Below are 26,055 nucleotides of genomic sequence, written 5' to 3' on the forward strand. Positions count from 1 at the left end.
AAGTGAACACAGTCTTCGTTTGTACTGACTGGGAGAGCCTGGGATTGGGAATTCGAAGAGGACGAAGACCCAGTTCCAGAATCAGAGGGTACCAATTGCTCTTCGGCCAGTCTGGGGCTACTAGAGCTACTTGACCCTTGAACGTCCTGAGTTTGTTCAGTACCTTCAGGAGAAGATTCACTGGAGGAAAGACATAAATCTTCTCCCAGTTGTTCCAATCTATGGACAGGGCGTCCGTGGCATAGGCCAGAGGGTCCAGGTTGGGGGCCACATAACATGGGAGTTTGTGGTTCGCTTGAGATGCGAATAGATCTACTTGTAGACCTGGAACCCTCCGGAGAATCCATTGGAACGAACTGTTGTCCAGTGACCATTCCGACTCCAGAGGAACTGAGCGGGATAGAGCATCTGCTATGACGTTTCTCACTCCAGCTATATGGGTGGAGGAGAGGTGCCAACTGAACTTGTCCGCCAGGGAGAAGATGGCTACCATGACATGATTCAGATGTCGTGACTTGGAGCCTCCCCTGTTTACGCAATGGACTACCACTGCGCTGTCCAGAACTAGCTTTATGTGGGAGTTCTTTGGCGGACGTAACCTTTTCAGAGTCAAGAACACTGCCATCGCTTCTAGTACGTTTATGTGAAGCCGGCGGAACTGGGGTGACCAGGTTCCTTGAACCTTCTTGAACTGAGAATATCCTCCCCAGCCGCTTAATGAAGCGTCTGTGTGGATGGTAATCCCCGGAGGAGGAAACTGAAGGGTACTGATATTGACAGGTTCTTCACTTTTGCCCAAGGGCGTAGACGATTCCGTAGAATCTGTGGACTGATGACAACTTGTCCCTGGATTTGACATTTGCTCGTGAGCGCCAGATTCTGGTTAGGTCTTTCAGTTTGGCTTTCATCAAGATGTTTGTCACTGAGGCAAATTGGAGGGAACCCAGGATTCTTTCCTGGCTTCTCCTTGAAGCAAATTTGTGTTTTAGAAATTGCATTTACTGACTTCGCTATTTCCTTTCTCTTGGCTGATGGAATCGACAGAGTATGGGAGGATAGATTCCATTGAATGCCCAGCCACTGAAAGTTGGACTCCGGAGCGAGTCTTGATTTTGTCCTGTTTATCTTGAACCCTAGATACTCTAGGAACTGGATGGACTTTCAGTGTGGCTTTGTGACATTCCTCGACTGTTGGAGCCCAAATCAACCAATCGTCGAGATACGCTACTACCATTATCCCCTGAGACCTCAGTTGTTGGACGACTACTTCCGCCAACTTCGTGAACACCCTGGGTGCCACATTCAGACCGAAGGGAACTACCTTGAAGGAGAATGCCTGATCTCCTATCTTGAAGCCCAGATAAGGGCGAAGTGTCTTGCAAATAGGGATATGATAGTATGCGTCTGTAAGATCGATAGAGGTGGTGACGGCCCCACGGGGAAGTAAGGTCCGCACCTGCGAGATGGTGAGCATTTTGAACTTGTCGCAGCGAATGGCCAAGTTTAAACGGGGATAAGTCTAAGATTACCCTTCTTTTTGTGAGCCTTTCTTTGGAACGCTGAATAAGCGCCCTTGAAATTTTAATCTGTTGATCTCGCTATTGCTCCTTTCTGAAGGAGGTCCTCCGCATACTCCGTCAATTCTTTTGATGGAAGTTGAAGGAAAGGTCTGGGTGGAGGCGGATTCGCAATCCAACTCCAACCCAGGCCTTTCGACACAATACTTTGTGGCCCACTTGCTGAAATCCCCACCGGTGCCGGAAGAGAAACAGCCTCCCGCCCTCCTACCTTCAAGTTCTCATTGCTGCTGGGTTGAGTAACCTCCGCGCCTCCCCGGAAGTGTTTTCCCCTGTTAAGAGACCTTCCTGATCCTTTCTGACGAAAGGATCCCTTACCTTCGCTGCCTCCCCTACCCGAGCGTCGTATTGTTTGAAAGGCCTGGCCTTCGAACACTTGGTTGAAGGCTGGGAGACAGCGTAGGAGGTGGAAGGTTGAGGCTGGGGGGAAATCACGTAGATGGGCTGTGATTGAGCCTTGGAGGTAGAGGGTTGGGCTGGACTGTACCAACGGAACAGTCGAAACAGCCTGGGCGAAGCGTTGTTGCTTTTTCTGGTAAGGCTGAAAACGTCTCGGTTTCCTCTGAGCCTTACCCCTTGCTGATTGGTCTTGGCGTCTCTTTACGGTGAGACCCCAACGATCCTTAAGGCTTTGGTTAAGCATTGTCGCTTCCGCCTGGACCTCCTTTACCATTGCATCAGGGAAGAGGTCTGCCCCCCAGATGTTGGATTGAAATGAAAGCAACTTATTCGGCTCATGACGAATAGTTGCTTCCTGGAGGACATGTTTCCGACAGTTAGTTCTGGCTGTAGCGAACTCAAACATGTCAGACTGAACTGTTTGCGTCAGTGACTTGGTGAGAAGCTTAAAGAGTGGCTCAGAGCCGTAAGAAATGGTTGCCACTTCCGTCATTGCCATGGTAATTAATGGACCCTGGCTAGCCTAGTCTTGGCCTCAAATTCAGCCTGAATGAGGCTGTCCGGAAGTCTAGGCAGCTTCTCACCAAACTGATCCATAGCACAGTCTGGCTTGAGTTTGCCCACCGAAAAGGTGTTGGGTAAATCTTCCACAATTCTCCGAGTGAGGGGAGCAAAGGAGATGTGGGGTCTGCTTCCCTTAGCTGTGGCAACGACTCCCCCTTCTGGGCCGCCGGGATAGTGACCGTAGCTATTTTGGTAAGGAAGGGAAGCGGAGTTCCCTCCTCCATCGTGAAAATGGTGAAGGGACTCTTGAAAGGTTGAGAATTTTTCGTGTTAGAACAATCCATGTCCTCTAAACACCTGAGCCATTCTCTTTGAGCCTGGTCACGTGAGTAGAGGACTGTCTCCTTAGGGACTTTGTCATCTAGTCATGGCTGCGTCAGTGAGTCTGGCGTAGCCAATGAAGCGTGGTTGTAGACCCTCCGGGTAGAACTCGAAGTCCTCAATCCTTCGAGTACCACACTCCAGAATTGAAATAAGACCGTCCTGGAAAGGGGCGTATGACGCCGCCACCCTCCAGGGGTTATTCATAGAGAACGGAGGCAGAGAGTCATGAGGTGGGAGCTGAGCTATTCCGGTGCCGAAAGGTGGGGGAGTAGCTAGAGGAGCCTGGCTAAGTCCGGCGATGATGTTGTCCTGGGACGTGATCCTGTCGGACAACCGGGAGAACATTCTGCTCAATACTGTTCCTCAGAGAGCCGACCAAGTCTCCCATGTGTTGCAACAGTCCAGCATTGGGATCCAAAGCCGGAGCTGCTGCGGAGGTGGTTGGGTAACTCGGAACAAGTACCAAGGGGAGAGGAGAAACGGCTGACTCAGCCGGAGTATGTGGCCTCTCCTTGGAAGACCTGCTCTTTGAGGATTTGGAGCTAGAACCAGAAGCTCTAGACCTCTCCGCTCCGGGGTTTGTAGCCGGAGACTTACGAGATGTTGACGCCGACGAAGTCTTTTTGGACGACGACGACATCTTTTTGAGGGTTTTTACAACCGTCTGTCCCTTGACCTTAGGTCTTACTGAAGCGTCAGGAGAAGTATAAAGGAGCTCAGCTCCTGTAAAGCCTTGGAAGGAAGCTGGAGAGTTAGCAGGAGTAGAAGACCCAGTGGCGCCCAAGGGAAGCCCTTGGGCGTCCAACGAACCTACCTCGACCAACAGGTCGTCAACACCTTCCATGGGCTCTATATTTATATCAAGTGTCGCGACGTCCGACGAGATATCTTGGCCTGGTTCCTTTAACGAAGCGGCGAGCTGTTGTTGAATCGCCGCCATAGTCGGGGCTGCCTCTGCCGGGTCGACGTAACCCGTCGACTTGCCGCCGGGGAAGATTAGGACAGCCAACCTCTTCTCCAGAATGTAGGGCTGTCCCTTGGCGGCGTTCTTACCGAAACCGCCGACCCAAGCCCTCAGGGTTGCCAGGGCGGTATCTCTAACGGCGGGAGCCTGGAAGAGAGGGCATTCATTAGTTTTAAGTTTAAACTTAAGATTAAAACTTAAGTAATAGGCTTAGTCTAAAGACATAGGGGATGTAACATCCCATATAAAAAGAGCTTAAGCTTAAAATAAGATTAAAATTAAACTTAAGAACTAAAACATTCCTTGGGATTACCGAACGGAGTTGGGAATACTTACCCCGTCCAAGAGCTGACTCACAAGATCGTAACAAATGGTGCAGGTTTCGTGGAACCAGACCTGCAGATTCCCGTGCGGAGTCGCGCACGGAGCATGGGACCTGCAGACTTCATGTCCACAGGGGTCCTGGAGCATGGCATTGCATCCTGGATGCTCACAGTTGGTGGTCTGTAAGTGAAAAGATACATGAGTACCATAAAAGACATCACTTACAGGCTAATAGGCTAAAAGAACTCCGCTGCATGCTGGAGCGCGAAAAAATTTTGGGCATAACCCCTCCCTTACCCCGCCTGAATAGGCTAGAACCCGAGAGGTCCGGTGTGATAACGTGGGTAACGGAGGGATTCGGCTTAGGCTAGCTTAAATTAAACTTATGATAGTTTAAATTAAACATTAAACACTTAAAGCCTAAAGCACTGTACGTACCGGAATAATTCCGGTGCGCGGCGGTGTTCGTGTCGCGATATCAGCGAGACGGGGTGGTTAGAAAAGACCAACTGTACGCCTGAAGTCCGCCCGCAAGGGTGAACTAGCAACCTTCCACGTGAATGCCGGAGCTCTGGTAAAATAAAAAGCACCAGTAAACCGGGAAGGAGCGAGAGGGCGAAACAGACTCGAGCCAACAACGGAGCGACGGAGTAACGACGGAGGGGGAAGGCCAGTCCCCCCCTTAGTCATCCGAGCGCACCATGAAGCAAGAGAACGGTCAAGTCCAGTCCTGGGTCTGTCCAGCCCCCCTTACTCCCTCCGCCTAGGGAGAGAGGGAGGCAGGCACGGGTATGTGGAGCGAGCGAGGACAGACCTACCCCCCCCCCCCCCCCCCCCCCCCCGCCCTATGGAAGAGCGGGAGGAGGGTAGGGTGACTGGACGGGCGCCTGGCTGCTTCGCGATCACATGGTGACCACGGAGCGGTAACATGAGAAATACAACGAAAAACATAGCCTAGGTTAAAGACAACCAACTAATCAGTGAGATGCTATAGAGAAGCAACCGAACTGATGAGAGGAAGCAATAAACTGGTGGGGACCAATGAAATACGGAACCTAGGCTACGTAATATGCCAGACGCCGTAGGCTAACCTAAAATATATAAAATAACTAAAATTACATTAAAATAAAGTAAGAAAGTAAATCAGTAGGAGAAAAAATCCAGGAGTGTACGACTAACCCGAAAGAAAGTCTACCACTCAAAGCTAGCCGGGGCCGATACTAAGAGCTGTGGCTAGGGTCTGGATGGAAGATGCCTACGCAAGGTAAAGAAGACATGCATGCATGACATAAACCAAGTAGGCTGGACCCCTAACATAATATAGATAACTAGCAATAGAGCGTAAAGTAATAAGGGAAGGTTCTAGGTATGGAAGACCAAGAACGAACCCGCCACGAGGCAGAACAATGCCGCCATGCTTCCGACCAAGAGCCAGTATTTATACCTAAAAAACGGCAAATACTGACTCAAGGCTGGAAAAAACCCAATAGCAACAATAACAGATTACTTAACTTAGCTGCTGCGATGGCTGCACGCTCCATAATTAGTTAAATCCAAGTAAGGGGCACAAAAAACACAAGAGCAAAAAAGGGTACGTGTGTACGCAGTGCGCTAACTGAAAAGGATGGCCACCAGAGGCACAGCAGTCGGCAGCATGGGATGGAGTAGTAGTAGTTGCTGCCCACTCTGTGGGTCGGCTCCCCTCTTGTGGGGGTTTTGTAGTAGGGGATTTCTATTGGTAAGTGGTTCGTGGTAGTGGTCTCACTCGCCCTAGTGTTCATACCGTCACCCTCTTGGAGGGTGAGCGAGTCAGTAGTACTGACCTTTTCTTTATTTTATTTATTCTCTGGTATGTGTTAGTGCATTTACCTTAGAAATAATGGATTAAAGGATATTTCGTGCAGCGACACGAACTGAGCCCAGAAATTACAATACTGTAATATTATATTTGTTGGGTAAATGCATTCATGAAATATTGCTAGTATTTGGGTATTACATCAAACAGCCAACTGTTATGAAGGGTAATACTAACTATATTGTCTTACAATGGAAAGGGCCCTTTTAACTTTTGGTTCTTGATATATCTCATTTTTCATAACATCAACTTTATAAAATCCAGGACAGTAAACTTTAATTTCAATAAGTTATTAGACTGAACTATTAATACGTTAAAAAAAAAATTTCTTTTATTTTGGATGTACTGGAAGGCACAAGATCAATCAGACACTCAAAAAATACTAATGGGTGTTAATTTAATGGCCAAAGAACAACAGTAGCATCAACATACCTTATCTACAACAAAGGATATCTGCAATACGTATTCTACTTTCGAAAAATTCCATATACAAATTGGAAAGTATAGGAGACAGGGGATCCCCCAGAGCTATACCAAATATTTGTTTAAAACACCTGCCATCTACTGTAAAATAGTTGTCCACATTAGAAAGCTTAATAAATTCAATGCATGTGTCAATATTAAAAGGCAAACTAATATCAAGTTTTTATTACAAAAATACTAATTAATATGATATGGGAACATTTGTAAACAAAGAATTCACATCAAAACTGAGTAGAAAATTAGACTGTGGAGATAAACTTGGAGCTAACCATTTGGACAAACTATATCATACTGACCCCTATGAGCTTATGATTGGCCTCAATGGTTTCTCAGGCTTGATCTTGCTAAAACTTTTTATCGTGTCTGGATGGCCCTTTAGCAATTTCTTTGTTTTGCTGTCGAAAATCTTATTTATATTGGCTGTTGGCTGTCCCGGTATTGTTATAATGTATGAACTGGTAGCCAGTCTAGTGGCACTTTTATTCATTTGAGAGACGAAGGTTATGTTATAAAATAGAAAGATACGGGACAGGCAAAGAAGTGGCATTTGTCTGCAATTCACATCACAGGGTCTCTCAATGTCATAGCAGACTCTTTGTCAAGGAATTCAACAGCCTCTACCGAGTGGATGTTAGACAATCACTCCTTTCAATTTAACTGCCAATATACTTCCACATCCAGAAGTGGATCTGTTTGGCATATGTGAGGACCATCAACTTTCAGTGTGTGTCTCCGAAACTGGACAATCAAGCAATAGCAAGACATACATTCCTGCAAGACTGGAACAAATGGAGGATGATATAACTTTTTCCTCCACTGTCCCAGATTTTAAAGTTTTGAACAAACTTCTAACTTTCAATGGAACCACTTACTTAATACGCCTAATTAGTTGCTATTTCTTCAACAATGGGCAAAGAATTTAATTCCATTACCATCTGCTGTTCTATCCCAGACAGAAGGAAGGAACATCATCTACATATTCTCCTTCCTGACCTGAGGCCATCACGTGTGGATTTTTTAAAATCTTGTCTGCCAAGAAAATTACTCATCCAACATTGCTAGGTACCTAGTGCAGAAACTACATTGTCTCTTTGGCAATACTAGCATTATTAGAAACCTTGCTTTATGGTTTGGGAATTGATTCAAACATAGGAATTGTTACTTCCCTTCCCCAGTCCCTTCTCCCCTGGCATTTCTGCATGGCTTCCCATTACCTGGTCCCTGAATTAGACTTCTGTCAACCCCGAATTCAGTGGGTCCAATACAACTCATATGCAGCAAAAGGCAATCTTCTTGACTGCTTTGGTATCAGGAGCTTGTATTAGTGAACTGGGCTCTCTTAGATAAAGACAATGCTACATCACTCATACAGCTAACTGTCATTTATTATTGTCCCCTGGCCCATCATTCTTAGGCAAGAATAAGAACCTTGACTTTAAAGAAGAGAAAATCTATTCTAATAAAGGAAATAAATTTTTCAAATGAAATGTTAAGCGTGTTTCAAGCACTTAAGGTTTTCCTACAAGTCACAGCAAATCCCAGATGGTCCAATTTTCCTACACCCTAGCACAAACAAACCACTCTCTCTACATAGGGCGAGAATTATTTTAGTGCCCCTTATTAAAAAGGCAGATCCTCACTCCTTTCCTAAGTTGCATGACATATGAAAGGTAAGTACATTGTTGGCTTTGAATGGAAATTTGGTTGACTGTACAAACTGCAAATAGTGATCATACGTTTATTGGGTATATTTAAAGGTTCATATGTTTCGCTGCTGCAAACATATATAGCAATGCCATGTTTTCCACCATCTGTTGGCAAATAACAAGCAAGCTTATAGTGCCGGATTTGTGCAGGCTTAGGCCCTACATGTTGTAGCCAGATGCACAAGGGGTTGTAGTCCCGTAGGACTCTTTGTAGTTTGCATAAATGCAAATATGACAAAAGACTATTTACATTCCACAGGTTGATTTTATGATCTATTATTGGGTGTAAAGTTTTAAATGCTGCAGGTTAACTGCAGATTTTATTTTTCTCTTGGTTTATACATATCTCAGGTGCTTTGAGGTTTTTTAATTGCAGTATTTATTTGTTGAGAATTAAACTCAACACTTGGATATTTTTCATAATTGATTATTAATGTGCATTTTTTATTTAATAACTTTGCTTCTTGTATTTCAAAGATTCAGAACATAGTCCATCCTCATTATGGTGGGCTAAAGGACATATTTGCAATTGAACAAAATTATCTAAGCAATTCCAGATTGAGTCTTCTGTTTTGGTTGGTAATTGGTTGCAAGCACTTATAAAGCACTCAATACAACCACAAGACTAAGCATGCTTCTTGTTGGCAATTAATGGTTCATTCTTTTAGTAGACTTTGAGTGTTGCCCCCTTTATTAAAGAATGATTTTCCTGCACTGGAAACTTTCGATTTTGTATTTCACATTTCTGGAGTTAATACAAAGACAAATTGACATACTTACCACTTGGAATAACTGTAGCTGGTGTTGATAATCTTGTTTCTAGGGGAGGTATAGAAACCATAACTTGAATAACAGAACCTAAACTTGTACCAACCCATAACGTTGGTGCCATCTGTGAATCTGAAAATGATTGAACATAAAAATTTAAAACACTGGACTTAACTTAAATCACACTTCATAAGTCAGCATATGATAAAGTCCCTTGAAAGTATTCTGTGATTAACACATATATTGTATTGTCCAGAGAAGATGCAAAGGGTAGAGACAATTTCGGCTACATGCCATGACCTTAAAAAGTAAAATAATTATTACTGTACTTATAAAAGATGGGTTCTCTCATTATGTGAAAAGTTACCTAAATTTGCCACAAGATTGGAAACTGTAGCAACAGTCCACACCTTAAATGTTTAAAGGTTCACTGGTTTTTAGTTTACTTGTCGAAGACAATATCTTATTATATTAGCATATGGTATCATGTAAGATACAATTATTAATTACAGCATCTCTAAAAGGATTTCTCAAGTCACATTTGACCTCATGCAGTAAATAAATATGTAATACAATACCCTAGTTTAATAAAATTTTCAGTTCTCATTAAGTCAGGCTAAATCATTTGTTTGAATATATGATAAACATTATACCCTGGTAAACCACATTTCCTTAAAACTTACCGAGTAAAATTCAAAGCTTGAAGATCAAGCATAATTTGTTGAATCTGCTTCAATGATTTGTTATTTGGTGATGGTTAAAAGTATCTCAAACATGTTTCATTGCATGTTAAATCACATTCCTACATGTGAGAATTGCAAATTTAAGCTATAAATCAAAATATTCAAAGAGCAGATGAGTGCAATAAATTTGAAGAGAAAATTACCTGACAACAAAGATTTATGGAATTATGAAACCTTGAATTGGGTTCAATTTCTTTTAAAAAGTTACTAGTATTTAGGTTGCTCAAGTCTGTCTTTTTAATAAGGATTATGACTTTCACTCTCATAAATAGCTACATCAACCCATTCATAACTGAGAAAAATATATCTCTATGATCAAACCAATAGCTACACCAATATGAACAGGGATCCATCATATTTAAACATATCTTATGTACATGAGGGCTTTTATGACAACAGTTTTCTGTAGTTTCAGTGGCCCTTTAAGTCGCTTAAAATTACTTTATATTCACAGTATGTTCTTACCAGTGGCACCCCTTACACATGGGCCCCCTTACACATAAGACCATGGAAAATTTCATTGCAGATTTACAATTAGTGAAAAATTAACGTTCCAATAATTTCTGTTCTGTGTTTCCACTTAGGCTTTTTCAAATATTTTATGTGTTTGCCGTGTACTACCCTCTATTTTTAGACCCAGTCCGCCACTGGTTCTTACTGGATGAATATATTAAAAAAAAGGTTATGCTGTGATAAAAAAGAAAGAAAAACAAAAAAAGTGTATTGTTAGGCAATGAAAATGGTGCGTTTGTGATAAAATGAAAACATCCCAAACCAAAAGAGATGGTCTGTCAATATAAACTGCAAAGCGCAGACATTTATGTACTAGATATTCTTTTTTATTGTGTTTATGATGTTCAGAGGAGTCCTAATATAGTACAGGAAGAAGCATTAAAATTAAAACATTTTTATTAAAAGTATATAAACTCTGACCGGATGCTACTGTAGTTAGTCACTGCAGATATTTTAAACACACCACGCAACAATAAACTGTCTATAACTTTGGCCCAAAGAATGAATTAGTTTCAATCTTATATGACACAGCTTTATTACATAAAACAATGATAAGTATGTAGACTGAAATTGTTGATGACTAACATCTTTTCAAGGATTTGCACCTAATACAATACTTGCTATTTACCTCTGAGTGAGTAATTCAAACAATATCTGTACTACTGTTAATACTGTATTAGATTCTCTACAGATTGGAATTAGACGATGAGGGGTAATCATTTAGTAAATGTTAAAGAGATAAGAGAATTGATGTTGGTGATATGGCTGCAAAAGTTGGTGGGAATATGAATGCATGGAGGATGTAATGGGTAAGGAAGGCCTGAGTGAGATTGCAAAGAAATATAAGGTGTAACTTATTAGTTTTTTGACTGCAAATAAGTTGGCATTTGGAATTAGTACTCTTTATTAAACAAAATGACATAGTACATTAATGCAACTGGACATCTCCAGACACGAATTCAGGAAACCAAGCAGATCACAACTATTAAATGAGAGAGAAAAAATGCAAAGGAATCTAAGATCAATACAGAACAAGAATACAAAAGGAATCTTAGGAAAACAAAGAAAAAGAACATTGAGGAATGTTAAGAGCTTGTTCTTGCCACATTAAAGCCAAAATTAAAAGCAACAACCAAAAACATTTGACAAAGATTATTCAGATTTACTACACCAAAGCCTCTAGAAGATAAACATCTAAATGCTTTTACAACTAAATAACAAAATTGATTTCCAAATCTGAAAACCACCTGGATTAGAAGTTGTAGACAAAAGCACAAGGTACATTAAGCCAATTACGGAGGGGGAGATGATGCATTCAAACTAGAAATTACAAGGTCTAGATAGTGAAGTTGAAAAAAAAGTCAGAAAGAGATTATACAAAGAGAAGATGCAATGAGCAGGGTGATGATGTTGACAAAGCCATGCATTCAGGGAGTGGCATTTGTGTTACGGTAGCCCACAATATTACTAACAGAATATTAATGCGTGAAAAGGAAAACTAGAAAAATACCTGTCAAAGGAAGAGATAGGTCAATATTAATAAAAAATTAAGATGCTGAATGGATCATTTTTGTGAAGTAATGAATAAGAGACATAAGATATAATTTGATTTATGCACCATAAGCTGATGAAGACCTCAATGTGCTTATGAATGAATTCAATTTTGACAGACTCAAAAGGACAAATTTTTTAATCAATTTGCATGTTTTATAGCTTTCAAACCTGAGGTCTTAACAATAGGATAATTCTTCTAGCGCCAGCTGGAAACCGGTTAAAAACAATCAAAGATTGTAAAGCAAGGAATCTGTGGCATCTGGCAACTCATGCATATACGAGGTGGATGTTGGTCACCGTCCAGGCTTGGAACTTCATGACGCACAAGTCTTTCTTCAACCGCCTTTCAAGTAGTGTCACTTTGATTTCCTTCCCCCAAGCTGGTTTTTTTTTCAATGCCTGTACTACCTTGTTTCATATTTATTTAGCCCAGACGTTCATAGGACATCAAAATTTTAAGACGGACTTCCTTGTTTTCTGTGTTAATCAGCCTTGGGACAGATGCAATTGCAGTAGATGTGCCATTTTCTTCTTCCTCATCGCTTGTGTTTTGAGTATGCTGTTCAGTTTTCCCAGGGGATATTGCCCCTTCAGGGAGAGATGGCCCAGCACCTTTTTTTTCTTTAGTACTTTAATTTTTATTATATTGAAGATAATTTGAAAAAAATTGTAATTACATTAATGTTTTTATGTATCTTTCTTTTATCATCTTACATATTTTCTGGGAACTTAGTAATGTTTTAGTCTTTCAGAATTTGTGTTTTGGGATGTTCAAGACGTAGGGGTTCCGTGTTGAAGATAAGTTTTTATGCTAGGTTTCAACTGTCTAGCATACAAGTATATTTCCATACTTGTTCAACGCGAATTTTAATGGCTACGTTTACAATCTTCGAGTCTACTTACATAGCCTATTGTGATTGTTGTCTTGTTTCTCTCCGTCATTTTGGTAGGAGTGCAGCATGGATTGCAAGGCTTACTCCTGCCTTTCCCTCCATCCTCACATAAATATGATTCTTTTGCCCTCACTCAGGATAGAAATCTTTCCTGAGAGAGAGAGCATATGATGTTTTCTTTACAGGCTCTTCAGTTGTCAGCCCTGCTACTTGTCTGGCAGCGACAGAGGTTGGTCAGAACTTAGGAGCCCCTCTGCTTTGCTTCCCTCTGAGAGATGCTACTTCACTTTTTTTATTTGTGTGTCTGTACTTTGAGATAGTGAGACTTTGGAAGCAGTCAGTACTGTCAGCAGTGTGTTTCCTTGCTGTCTTCGGAGCCCCTCGTGGAGCAGTTTTTCAAATTTAAAAAATGCCTTCTGGTGGCCTTGATTTTTATTTATATAGATTTTTGGCATTACGCCAAGCACTAGGGCAAGCCTTGATTTTTATTTATATAGATTTTTGGCATTATGCCAAGCACTAGGGCAACTAAGGCTATTCAGCGCTGAAACGGAAATTGATAGTAAAATGTTTGAAAGGTGTTACAAGAGGAAAACCTCGCAGTTGCACTATGAAACAATTGTTAGGAGAGGGTGAAAAGTGATATGGAAGAAAGAGAGAATACGGACGGAGGTACAGTAAAAGGAATGAAATTAGTTGCAGCTAGGAGCCGAAGGGACACTGCAAAGAACCTTAAGTAATGTCTACATTGCACTGAATGAGGAGCACTGGCCTTTGATAAGAAGAAGCCATCTGACAGAATCTACAGATCAATATTCAAGAAAGCTGCACATAACTAAGGCCTTCCAATTGCATAAATACATATATACATAATATATATACATATACAATATATATATATATATATATATATATATATATATATATATATATTATATATATATATATATATGAATAACTTGATCACGAAGTACATAAAACGTGATGCCATGTATAAATAAAGGTTTTGCTACGGAGGAAAACGAAAGTATCTCTCGCCTTTCATTTTCCTCTGTGGGAAAGCCTTTATATATATATATATATATATATATATATATATATATATATATATATATATATATATATATATATATTATATATATATACGTATATATATTATATATATTGCTTCAGCAATATGACAAACAGTTTTTCCCTATAGCTTTTTATTCACGTAAACCGAGACCTTCCAAAAGTAAATATGCAGTAATAGATAAGGAAGGGCTAGCTATTGTTAACTCACTAGTGCATTTTAAGTTCATAATATACGGTTATCCCGTCAAGGTTCTTACTGACCATAAGCCCCTAACCGACTTCTTCAAAGGCTTTAGTCACAGTCCCAAAAGAACTCGGTGGCATATGATCATCCAAGTCTTTGGCGCAAGGATCAGATATCTACCTGGGAAAGCAAATATCATTGCTGACGCATTATCACGCAACCCCGCGTCATCATGTACGGAGCCATTAGCTGAATTAGTAGATGTACCAACATCCGTGCCTATTGTTAAAACTGTATCTGAACAGGAAGACCTGGGTTGGAGCGCTGAAATAATAGACTGAACCAAGAAAAGATCAGCAATTAGAAAAAATAATAGATGCTTTGAATGGAAATCCTAAGAAAAGGAATATATAAAGTATACGCAGCAGAATTATATAATCAAGGATAATATTCTGTGTAGATCCATGACAAGGAAAACCTGCAACACCCCACAGGTGACTAACGACCAGGTAGTGGTACCAATTTCACTTATACCAACTGTCTTAAACTGGTTGCATTCCAATCCATTACATGGTCATCCAGGGTTCTCTATCATGTCACAGAAAGCCAAATCATTATTTTATTGGCATACGATGCTTACAGATATAAAAAAACACATAGCTAATTATCGCACTTGTCAGGAAAACAAAGGGCACACGAAGACACCTGTCAGCCTACGGGCTTATCCCGTGCCCAATCAACCCTTTGAAAGAGTACACTTAGATTTATTAACAGGGTTTTAAGAGTCGGACAGAGGAAATAAGCACCTCTTAGTAATCATAGATGCCTTGACTCGATATACACAACTGATAGCGCTTAAAACTAAAACTGCAATCGAATGTGCTAGAAAGTTTTAAGAGTGCTACATTTGTAAACATGGAATTCCACACATGATAATCTCTGACTCGGGTGGAGAATTCAACAGTCATTTCCTTAACTCGTTGTGTGAATTCCTTTGCATAAAGAAAATCAATAAGATGATTTACCACCCAGAGTCTAATGGGCTAGTGGAAAGAGCAAATTGAAAGGTTTTAAACGTATTACGAGCTTACTTCGCGAATTTTTCGTGGACCAGCACTATCATCCCCGCATTACCTCTTCCCTACAATGCGAAAGTGGCCCATCATTTAACGCAATTAGCTGAGATGGACCACACGTCAAGGACTTATGCCGAGGAGGATCTGCGATTCTACGTGTTGCTGACCGTGATATGCGTTACGGTGGTGATTCTTATCGCCGTTAACATATTTGCTTGGTGTAGGTTGAAGCAAACACAGATGGATCTTCAGAGGAACGTCGTGACCCGCCCAGACAACATTCATATAGCGCTAAAAGCGTTTAATATTAGAGCTATTTGAAATTGGCCATTTCACTTGACTCGGAGGAAAATTGTTTGGAATTGTGCTGTGTGTGAAAAGCAGTTTGTACGCTGGCAATATGTATGACAAGAAACTCCGAGACATTGCATTCCATACATATATCTATATAATTATGAATATGAAAAGTTTAAAAAAAAATCATCATCATTATGGGCACCTAATAAAAAAATTGAAGCCCTATGTATTAAAATGTCGGTGTGTGTACGTACCTGGAGTCTATATGTTGTGCGCATTTACTTGAATTATATATCTATATCTTTATCTGGTAACAACTATTCTTAAACAGTTACCTATTATCATAACTATATATCTATATCTTTACCTGGTAACAACTATTCTTAAACAGTTACCTATTATCATAACCATTCATGTATACATGAATGGTTTTATTTTATCTGGTACCATTCATTTAACCACATGTGCATTTTAGAATGTAATTCTTATGTCATGCAATTATCAGCAGAACTATAGTACTTTCTGTTGTGTATGTATTCTCATGACTAACAGTATATATAACATATTCATATGCATTTATCTTGAACATGGATCTGTATTTTCCATGCATTATTTTTTACTTATGAGTATTTCTATTATGTATGTATTTTTTTTTACATATAATTATTTGTATATTATTCCTTAATCACTTGATTATGGCTAGGACTAATTAAATACTATCACACTCCTATAAATCATAATTAACGTAAGTTTTAATGTTCAGTGCTTGGCTGGTAGCTGACCGAGCTTAATGCAATGAATACATTTTAATAACAGATATTTTCCATATCTGTAAATAAGCCCATGACCCAAGGGGTCACAAGCGAGATAGGAGCGTGATAAAATGTTGAATAACAGGATGTAAAACTAGACCATGCCATGCAATGCTTGCAGTGGCCTGGTTTGCATTTGCCTGTGTCGACATTAGCATATCTTGTAAACAGGTCACAGCACCTTCCATGGGAAGTTGGTGACCTATCACCTGTAGAGGAAACATGTGACTTCCGAGTCACAAGTTAGTATTTTGTATATGCTGAAATAGCTATTATCAGCTATCGATGTGACAGACTTTGAAAACCAGTTCAGTACTTCTCCTCCAAGACAGCAGTCATTCCGACTAACTCTTCCTATACTCCTGTGATGGAGTTTGTAATAAAGTTGTTGAAGTTAACTCGAGAAGTTTGAGTCATCTCTCCTATACTGACGAAGAAACTAAAATCTACATGGATGTCACTCATACGAGAACGAGAAGTGGAACCACAATGCTTGCGTACCACAGTCGCGAGATAATAACACTAACGGATCGCCTTCCTATACAAAGGCACGACCGTTATATATGTGAGTAGTAATTAACCCTCTTACGCCGAAGCCCTAAAAATCAAAACCTCTCCCGTATGCCGGGGCGGGTTTGGAGTGAGCATGGAAGCAGAAATTTTTTTTTTTCAAAAAATCACAGCGCGCTTACTTTTCAAGATTAAGAGTTCATTTTTGGCTCCTTTTTTTGTCATTGCCTGAAGTTTAGTATGCAACCATCAGAAATGAAAAAAATATCATTATCATATGTAAATAATGCGATATATGGTAGCAAAAAAAAAAATCATACATAATTGTATTCAAATCGCGCTGTGCGAAAAACGGTTAAAGCTAACAAGTTACTTTTTTTTCGTTGTATTGTACACTAAATTGCAATAATTTTGATATATAATAATTGTAAAACGATAAAAGCAACACCGGAAAAATATTATCACAAAATGATGCACGAATTTGTAACGCGCGGACGTAAAAAAATGTTTTTTTCAAAAATTCACCGTAAATCTAAATATTGTTCTAGAGACTTCCAATTTGCTTCAAAATGAAGAAAAATGGTTGAATAATATGATACTGTAAGAGTTTTAGATTAGAATTGCAGATTTTGACCATTTTGGACGAGTTAAAGCTGACCGAATGTCGAAATTTTTATATATATATTTATTTATAGGCAAATATTTTGGAAATGAGAAAAGCTACAACCTTCAATTATTTTTATTTTTTTATTTTTCATGATTTTGCGCACATTTTCATATAAGAAACCCTATAAAACGGCTAATATGAAAAGGAGCAAATATTAGGATAATGCGACGTACGCATTTCGGAGATTTTCTGCCGCGAATCAGCGCGGAGGTAAAGAAAATTTTTTTTTTTAATTCACATAAATCTAAATACTGTGCTAGACAATTCGAATTTGTTTCAAAATGAAGATAAATGACTGAATATTACTAGATTGTAAGAGTTTTAGCTTACAATTGCGTTTTTCAACTATTTCGGTAGAGTCAAATTTGACCGAACGTGGTTTTTTTTCTATTTATCGTGATTTATATGCAAATATTTCGGAAAAAGAGAAAAGCTACAACCTTCAATCATTTTTTGTTGTATTCTACATGAAATTGCGCACATTTTCATTTATAAAACTTTATGTAGCAGCTAATTTTAAATGGTGCAAACATTTCGACAATGGCACGAAAAAAATTCTGATTTTTTCGGAAAAGTTACCGCGCAGACGTAAGGAAAATGTTTTTTTTTTTTTCCATAAATTCACCATAAATCAAAATATTGTGCTAGAGACTTCCAATTCGTTGCAAAATGAAGGTAAATGATTGAATATTACTAGAATATAAGAGTTTTAGCTTACAATTGCATTTTTCGACCATTTCGGTAGTCAAAGTTGACTGAAGGTTGAAAATTTGTCACATCATTTTTTATATGAAAATATTTCAAAATTGATAAAAGCTACAACCATGGGTTGTTTTTAGTTGTATTGTGCATGAAATTGCGCACATTTCCATATATAAAACTTTATGTAATGGCTAATTTTAAAATGGTGCAAACATTACCACAATCGCATGTATGATTTTTTTCGGAAGAGTTACCGCGCGGACGTAAGGAAAACGTTTTTTCATAAATTCACCATAAATCGAAATATTGTGCTAGAGACTTCCAATTAGTTGCAAAATTAAGGTAAATGATTGAATATTACTAGAATATAAGAGTTTTAGCTTACAATTGCGTTTTTCGACCATTTCGGTAGTCAAAGTTGACCGAAGGTTGAAATTTTTGCACTTATCGTTATTTACATGAAAATATCTCAAAACTCATAAAAGCTACAATCATGAGTATTTTTTTGTTGTATTCTACACGAAATTACGCACATTTTCATATATAATACTCCATGTAACGAATAATTTAAAATGGTGCAAAAATTATGTCAAAGTGACGAAATAATTTTTGAGATGTGTCACTGATACTTTTTAGTGCGATAAGAAAGAAATTCGCGCTTGCGCGCCTGCGTAACGATTGTAAACAAAACAACGCCTTGATCTGTGAACTCCCAGCATCCCCCAAGGCGCGTGATTCAAAAGTTTTTGGCTGGTAGGCCTATAAGTATTTTTCCGGGAATTTAAAAAAAAAACTCTTTTGAGTCGACGTATAATACGTCCAATCGGCATACGGGAGACATTTTGACTTGACGTTTAATATGTCCAATCGGCGTAAGAGGGTTAAGAAATTAAGACGATCCTTTTATGCCTACTGTAATACGTCAATGGTTACATGTGAGATTTGGTAGTGAAACCACTGTTACATAACATATGCGGGTCGGTAGCAACTCAATCTAAGCTTTTTAAGCTTGCCAGTAAAGAGGAGGTTAGCCTTAGCTTAACTCAGAAGCCGCTACGGTATACATAGTAATTATAGAAATTAAGTAGATTCTTTTATGTCTACCCTAAAAATAGGTCAATGTTTATGAGTGAGATTTGGTAGTGAAACCACTGTTACATACGTAACATATGTGGGTTGGTAGCAAACGCAATCTTTGAGCTTTGTTAAGCTTGGTGGTAAAGAGGAGGTTAGCCTTAGCTTAAATCAGAGAAGCCGCTATGGTATACGTAGTAGTTATAGAAATTAAGACGATTCTTTTATGCCTACTGTAAAAATATGCCAGTGTTTACGTATGAGATTTGGTAGTGAAACCGCTGTTACATACATAACATGTGCGAGTCGGTAGCAAACGCAATCTTTAAGCTTTGTTAAGCTTGCTGGTAAAGGGGAGGTTAGCCCTAGCTTAAATCAGAGAAGCCGCTATGGTATACGTAGTAGTTAAAGAAATTAAGACAATTCTTTTATGCCTAGTGTAAAAATACGTCAATGTTTACGTATGAGATTTGGTAGTGAAACCACTGTTACATACATTAATGTGTGTGGTTCGGTAGCGAACGCAATCTTTAAGCTTTGTTAAGCTTGCTGATAAAGGGGAGGTTAGCCTTAGCTTAAATCAGAGAAGTTGCTATGTTATACGTAGTAGTTATAGAAATTAAGACGATTCTTTTATGTCTACAGTAAAAATATGTTAATGTTTACATATGAGATTTGGCCGTGAAACCGCTGTTACATACGTAACGTGTGTGGTTCGGTAGCGAACACAATCTTTAAGCTTTGTTAAGCTAGCTCGTAGAGAGGAGGTTAACTTTAGCTGAAATCAGAGAAGCCGCTATGGTAAACGTAGTAGTTATAGAAATTAAGACGATTCTTTTATGTCTACAATAAAATTAAGCCAATGTTTACGTATGAGATTTGGTAGTGACACCAGTTTACATATGTAACGTGTGCGCGGTAACGAACGCAATCTATATGCTTGGTTTGTAAGCGTCCTCGTAAAGAAGAGGTAAGCCTGATATTAAACTCAAAGAAATCCTGTTACGAAATGGTATAGTAATTACAGAAATTAAGGTGATTCTTTTACTTATAGGTACATATATATGTACCATGTACCATATTTATTTTCAAAGTCCAATAAGCTTGAAACCAGCCCTGATATTGACAATAATTTGCTGTCGTACACGACGCACCTTTTTTATAAGGATATTTATGAACACAAAACCGCTAGTATCATAACATTTACTGAAAGATAATTTTATAAGTGATTTTGTATACAGTATTACACTCGACTCTGTATAAGATTTACCATAAATTAATACCGAATGTAAATGTTTCTAGGCTTATAGCAATGATATGGTTTGTTTACTACCATAGTCCTGCTATAAGCCAGCAGGGCTGCACTATGGTTTGTTTACCTCCTTTCATGTCACAGCCTGCCGACTTAATGTAGGCAATTTTTCTTAAGATTTTTATAAATATAAATTTGGTTTAATTTTAATAGTTTATTAATTTACTGTAATAATTAGACTTGCTTTTCAATGCTTTATTATGTTAGCAACACGTTTTATGCCTACCCACTAAACTACATTCTACTTACTAGTTACCTAGGTAGCCTATGGCGCTCAGTCAACAATCGGTTGGAAATAGACCACTTTTCTTTTATACTGTATATTATACATTTAAAATTATAAACATATGTACAATATGATATTTAATTAAGTCTTAACTCATTTAGTTGAAATTCACATGTAATGTATTTTAAAAAGGCAAGGTTAGGGTAATAACTGGTGGTCAGGAACAGATTAATCCATTTTCAGTTATTTCTTATGGGAAAACTTGATTCAGATCTCGAAATTATTGAATTTCAACGCTCCGTCTGGAACAAATTATCGTTGAGTTCCGGAGCTCTACTGTGTATATATATATTGCATATATATATATAAATATATATATATATATATATATATATATATATATCTATATATGTATATATGTTATATATATAAATGTGTGTGTATATATATATATATAATATATTATATATAGAATAAGGATATATATAGGTATATATATATTATAGATATATATATATATATGTTTGTATATATATGTATATATAAATGTGGTATATCTATAATATATATATATATATATATATATATATGTATAGATATTATATATATATATATATATATATATATATATATAATATATATATGTATATATATAAAGATACTAGTATATATATATATATATAAACTTTATCACACTTTTTGCAAGGAATTTCATATATGCAGCCTGGAAGACCTTTAGGAGAATTTTCGATTACTAAACTCTTGACATTAATATTACTGAAAACAACATTTATGTTAAAAAGCTTTATAATTCTAGGAATATCTAAAAACCTTTCATCATAACGTAATTTTAGAATGTTATGCTTACTAAATTCAAGTTTGTCATTAGTTGAATAAAATGTTTTTCTAGCTCTTTTCCATGCTACATCTACAAAAGTAATGGGGTATTTAAGTTTCCATGCAATATCATATATAGTTTTAATTTCAGCGTCAATAAACTAAGGGCTACAGACACGTAAAGCCCTTAGGAACATCCCAGAAAAAACAGAGAATTTAACATTTTGATGGTGATTGGAGTAGTAATGAACAAAAGAGGCAATGTTAGTTGATTTTCGAAAGACTGAAAAGGTGAAATTTCTATCATTTCTATGGACAGTTACATCAAGAAAATTCAAATTACAATTTCTTTCTTCCTCTACAGTAAATTTTATAGAAGGGACTAAATTATTGATATTATTAAGGAATTCCTGGAGATCAAAATGTTGAATTCTATGTTTTTCCTGGGATGTTCCTAAGGGCTTTATGTGTCTGTAGCCAGCAGTTTATTGACGCTGAAATTAAAACTATTTATGATATTGCATTGAAACTTAAATACCCAAGGACTTTTGTAGATGTGGCATGGAAAAGAGCTAGAAAAACACTTTATTCAACTAATGACAAACTTGAATTTAGTAAACATAACATTCTAAAATTACCCTATGATGAAAGGTTTTTAGATATTCCTAGAATTTTATAGCTTAACATAAATGCCGTTTTCAGTAATATTAATGTCAAGAGTTTAGTAATAAAAAATTCTCCTAAAGATCTTCCAGGCTGCATATATGAAATTCTTTGCAAAAAGTGTGATAAAGTCTATTACGGACAGACCAGTATATCTCTTTCACAATGTCTCAAACAGCATCAATATTCTGTGAGAACTGGGCAAATATCGAATGTATTATTTGTACATATGAGAGATTTAGATCATCCTATTAACTGGAGTCAAGCAAGAGCCTTAATCCCATGTAATGACACAGTTAAAAGGAATATCATTGAATCTTGTTTCATCAAGTCAAATAATAGAAATGTTCTAAATTTAAGTCTTGGTTTATTTAACCTTGATGATTTCATAATGAAAAAAGTTGTAGATAAATATAAGCAACAAAATTAATATATTCAGTTTTTACATGTTTTGGACTGTAAAGATACTTTGTAATTTCGGTTAGTCAAATCTGTTTAGGTTTGTGACCGTGTGATATCCGATAATCCTGGATTATCTCTTTTAATTTTTACCCTTTTGATAATTAATCATCTGGTATCCTTGATCTTGTTGTGTACCTGAGACCTTTCTCTCCAATTGTATTTCATTCGCTCCTTGACAATGTCTTAGTAAAGACGAAAGCGCTTGGATTTCAGACTATCATTTTCCTGTGGGATTCGTTTATTTATGAAGTCCCGTGCATCTACTGTGATTTTTTAAGCATTACTATATATATATATATATATATATATATATAATATATATATATATTATATATATTTAATATATATATATATATATATATATATGTATATCTATATATATATATTTATATATTTATATATATATTAAATAGATAGATAGATGATAGGATAGATAGATAGATAGATAGATAGATAGATAGATAGATAGATATATATATATATATATATATATATATATATAGATATATATATATATCTATATATATATCTATATATATATCGATATGAGATAATACATAATATATATATCTGTACTATGTAGATATATATATATATATATATATATATATATATCTTCTATATATATATATATATATATATATATATATATATATATATATAGATATATATAGATCTATATATAGATATATATAAATATCTTATATCTTATATATCAATATAATAAATAATTATCATTATAAATATATAATATATAGATAATATAGATAGTAGATATAGATAATATAATATATATTATATAACTATATATATAAGTATAGTTATATATATATTTATAAATAATATATCTATATATAGTATATAATATAAGCTATATATCTATATTAATTTATATAAACATATATATATATTATATATATTATTATATATATATATATAGTATATATATATCTATCTAATGCATCCTCACCTCAAGCTGTAAGTCGATTTCTGCCGTAAGTCTGTTTTTTGCCGATAATAGCACTTTAACAGCTCTCACAGCACCCCAACTTGATGTTCTGGAGGAGTGATAATGGTAGTTGCATTTGACAACTTATTGAGGGTTACGTGAGAGAGAGAGAGTAAATGTCGTATGTTTGATATGTCGTGTTTCGTGTTTGGTATTGCTGTATGATAGTATGTAAGTGTGCATGTGTTTTTCTGAAGAGACTGAGTGAACAAGCGATCGATCGATCGATCGATCGATCGAGAGAGAGAGAGAGAGAGAAAGATCGTAATTGGTGGATGGATAATAAGGAGTGGTTTGATGGCGGGCATAAGCGTCTGGGTTATATGTTGGAGTGGTCGCCGAAGCAGTCTAGTAAGAGTCTGTTACGGGGAGTCATAAGGAGTCAGTAAGTCAGAAATGGCGGTCAGTCAGATGTAGTGAGTTGTTGTTGGATATTTTCTTGATTGGTTGATATTGTATGGTTGTTGTGCATGTGTCTGTCTGGTGGTTGTTGAGCTGAAGAGGCTTTTTGTACTTGATTTTGCATTTTGATGGTTTTGAGAGAATGGTCATTATGCCAGGATGTGTAAGGAACCATGTGCAAAGTGTGTTGAATGTGGAATGGAAGGTCATGTAGCGAGTGTGTGTAAGTGAAAAAGGATGCGTCAGGATGGGAATTCGGGAAACTAGGTATAAAGGGGATTCAGTAGGGTGGGTCCTCTGGTGTGCGGGCAGTAAGAGTGATGCATGGGTGTGAAGGATTGCTGCATGAAAAAGGGTTTGGGGATAGAGCTCATGAATGTATGAGTGTAAAAGTGAGGTGCAAAGGGGTATGTTTGGTTGCTTTAATTAATACCAGGTGGTGTCAATGTTCTTTTTAAAAACGGATGTGACAAGTTGCGGAGTGAGTGTGAAATTAGGAAATGTAAAGAGGAGGTGCGAGGAATAGGAAATTTAGGTATGCCTGTGGTGGGAATATTGCATGAAAATATAGAAATCGCAGGGGTAGTGATGGATGACAGTGTTTTTTATGTGATCAAGGAAATGAGTGGTAAGTATGATATGTTGATAGGGTACAGGTAATTGAAGAAGTGTGGGATGGTGGTCCGTCTGAGCACGAATATGATTGAATTACATATGAAAGGGAATGTACTTGGAGAGTTGTACTTGAATAGGGATGGAGGGGTAAGCAGTAAAATGTGGAAGGGGGTGCCGTTGGTTGCGAAAGTGTAAAAGTGCTGCGCGAAGTCGGAGAAGTTGCTAGTGTGAAAGTTACATGGCCATATAGTCTTAGGATTGTCAACGGTGACAAATGTGAATATTTGGTTGAGGGTGTAGATGTGAACAAGTTGGTAAGAGTGAGTGTGCATGTATACAACGGGATTTTAGATATGGAGAATCCTTGGGTTTTTGTAGCCTTGTTGCTGAGTGTTAGGAAAAAGTGAGTGCATGGTATAAGTGAAGGTAACTGTGTAGGGTTGTTATATTGGTGAATGCGGACGACGAAAGATATGTTAAGGTACGGCGGTGATGACAAGTGGCGTGAAAGAAAATGATGACTGGAAGTACAATTAGCTGAGAGAAAGAATTAAGGTGGATGAAAATGTTAGTGACAATGAGAGGGAACAGTTAATGTAGATGTTGTGGGACAGGCGGGGTGTGTCGAGTCATGGTGAAGAAGAATTTGGGGGATTAAGCTTCTTGAATTCACTTTCCTGTGCCTATTACCCAAGAGACTGAGGAACAGTGTGAGGAACTTGAGAGAGTGGGAGTGATCGAAAGAGTGAGTGTGCTTGGAATAGTCCCATAGTCCCAGTACGTAAGCCAGATGGAAGTTTAAGGATGTGTGTGGATTACAGAAGGGTAAATGAAGTGACTGTGAAGAAGCGATTCCCGATGAATGTGGTGTCTGATTGTGTGTATAAGATGCATGGGATGCGAGTGTTCACGAAATTCAATTTGGTAAGGGGCTATTACCAGATGCCTCTTGAGGAAAGGAGCGGGCATGTTACGGCTTTTTCGAGTGGTAGCTGTCACTATCAATCAAGAGGTTAAGTTTTGGGTTGGCTGACAAGCCTGCTGCCTTCCAGAGGGAAATGAATGTAGTTTTGGCTGGTTATGAAAGAATGAAGGTGACTTTGTTTATAGATGATATTTTGATTGCGAGTGAAACTGTTGAAGAGAATGCAGAACTGCTTGAGAAGGTGTTAGAACATTTGGAAGAGGTTGGAGTGAAAGTGAAGCTAGAGAAGTACATGTGGCTGTCAATATCGTCACTTGTAATTAATTAGTGCATGTCATTCACTATCCAAGTCCTGCTGTTCATTCTCCAAGATTATTTTTGGCATTCTGTTTTGCATTTACGTCATGAAACACCGACATTTGTGACACGGGCAGAACGTATAAGGGACACATCAAACCTGTGTTTAGATTTTCTTATGTGACAGATTGATAAACCTAATTTGCTAAATACTGTGTACATTATTTTATCAAAATAAGTCAGG

General features: G+C 37.7%; 1 protein-coding gene across 5 annotated transcripts in view; it reads right to left on the bottom strand.

Annotated features, from left to right (window-relative positions):
- The window catches only part of LOC135220913 (syntaxin-binding protein 5-like), a 1,025,750-nt gene that overhangs the window by 235,517 nt on the left and 764,178 nt on the right, over positions 1-26,055 (bottom strand). For all 5 annotated transcript variants that reach the window (XM_064258544.1, XM_064258545.1, XM_064258543.1 and 2 more), the window contains exon 16: positions 8,977-9,096. In XM_064258544.1, the coding sequence (XP_064114614.1) occupies positions 8,977-9,096 (120 nt within the window). The remainder of the gene's footprint in view (positions 1-8,976; positions 9,097-26,055) is intronic.

The sequence above is a fragment of the Macrobrachium nipponense genome, chromosome 2 (genome assembly GCF_015104395.2).
Source record: "Macrobrachium nipponense isolate FS-2020 chromosome 2, ASM1510439v2, whole genome shotgun sequence".
Taxonomy (NCBI): domain Eukaryota; kingdom Metazoa; phylum Arthropoda; class Malacostraca; order Decapoda; family Palaemonidae; genus Macrobrachium; species Macrobrachium nipponense.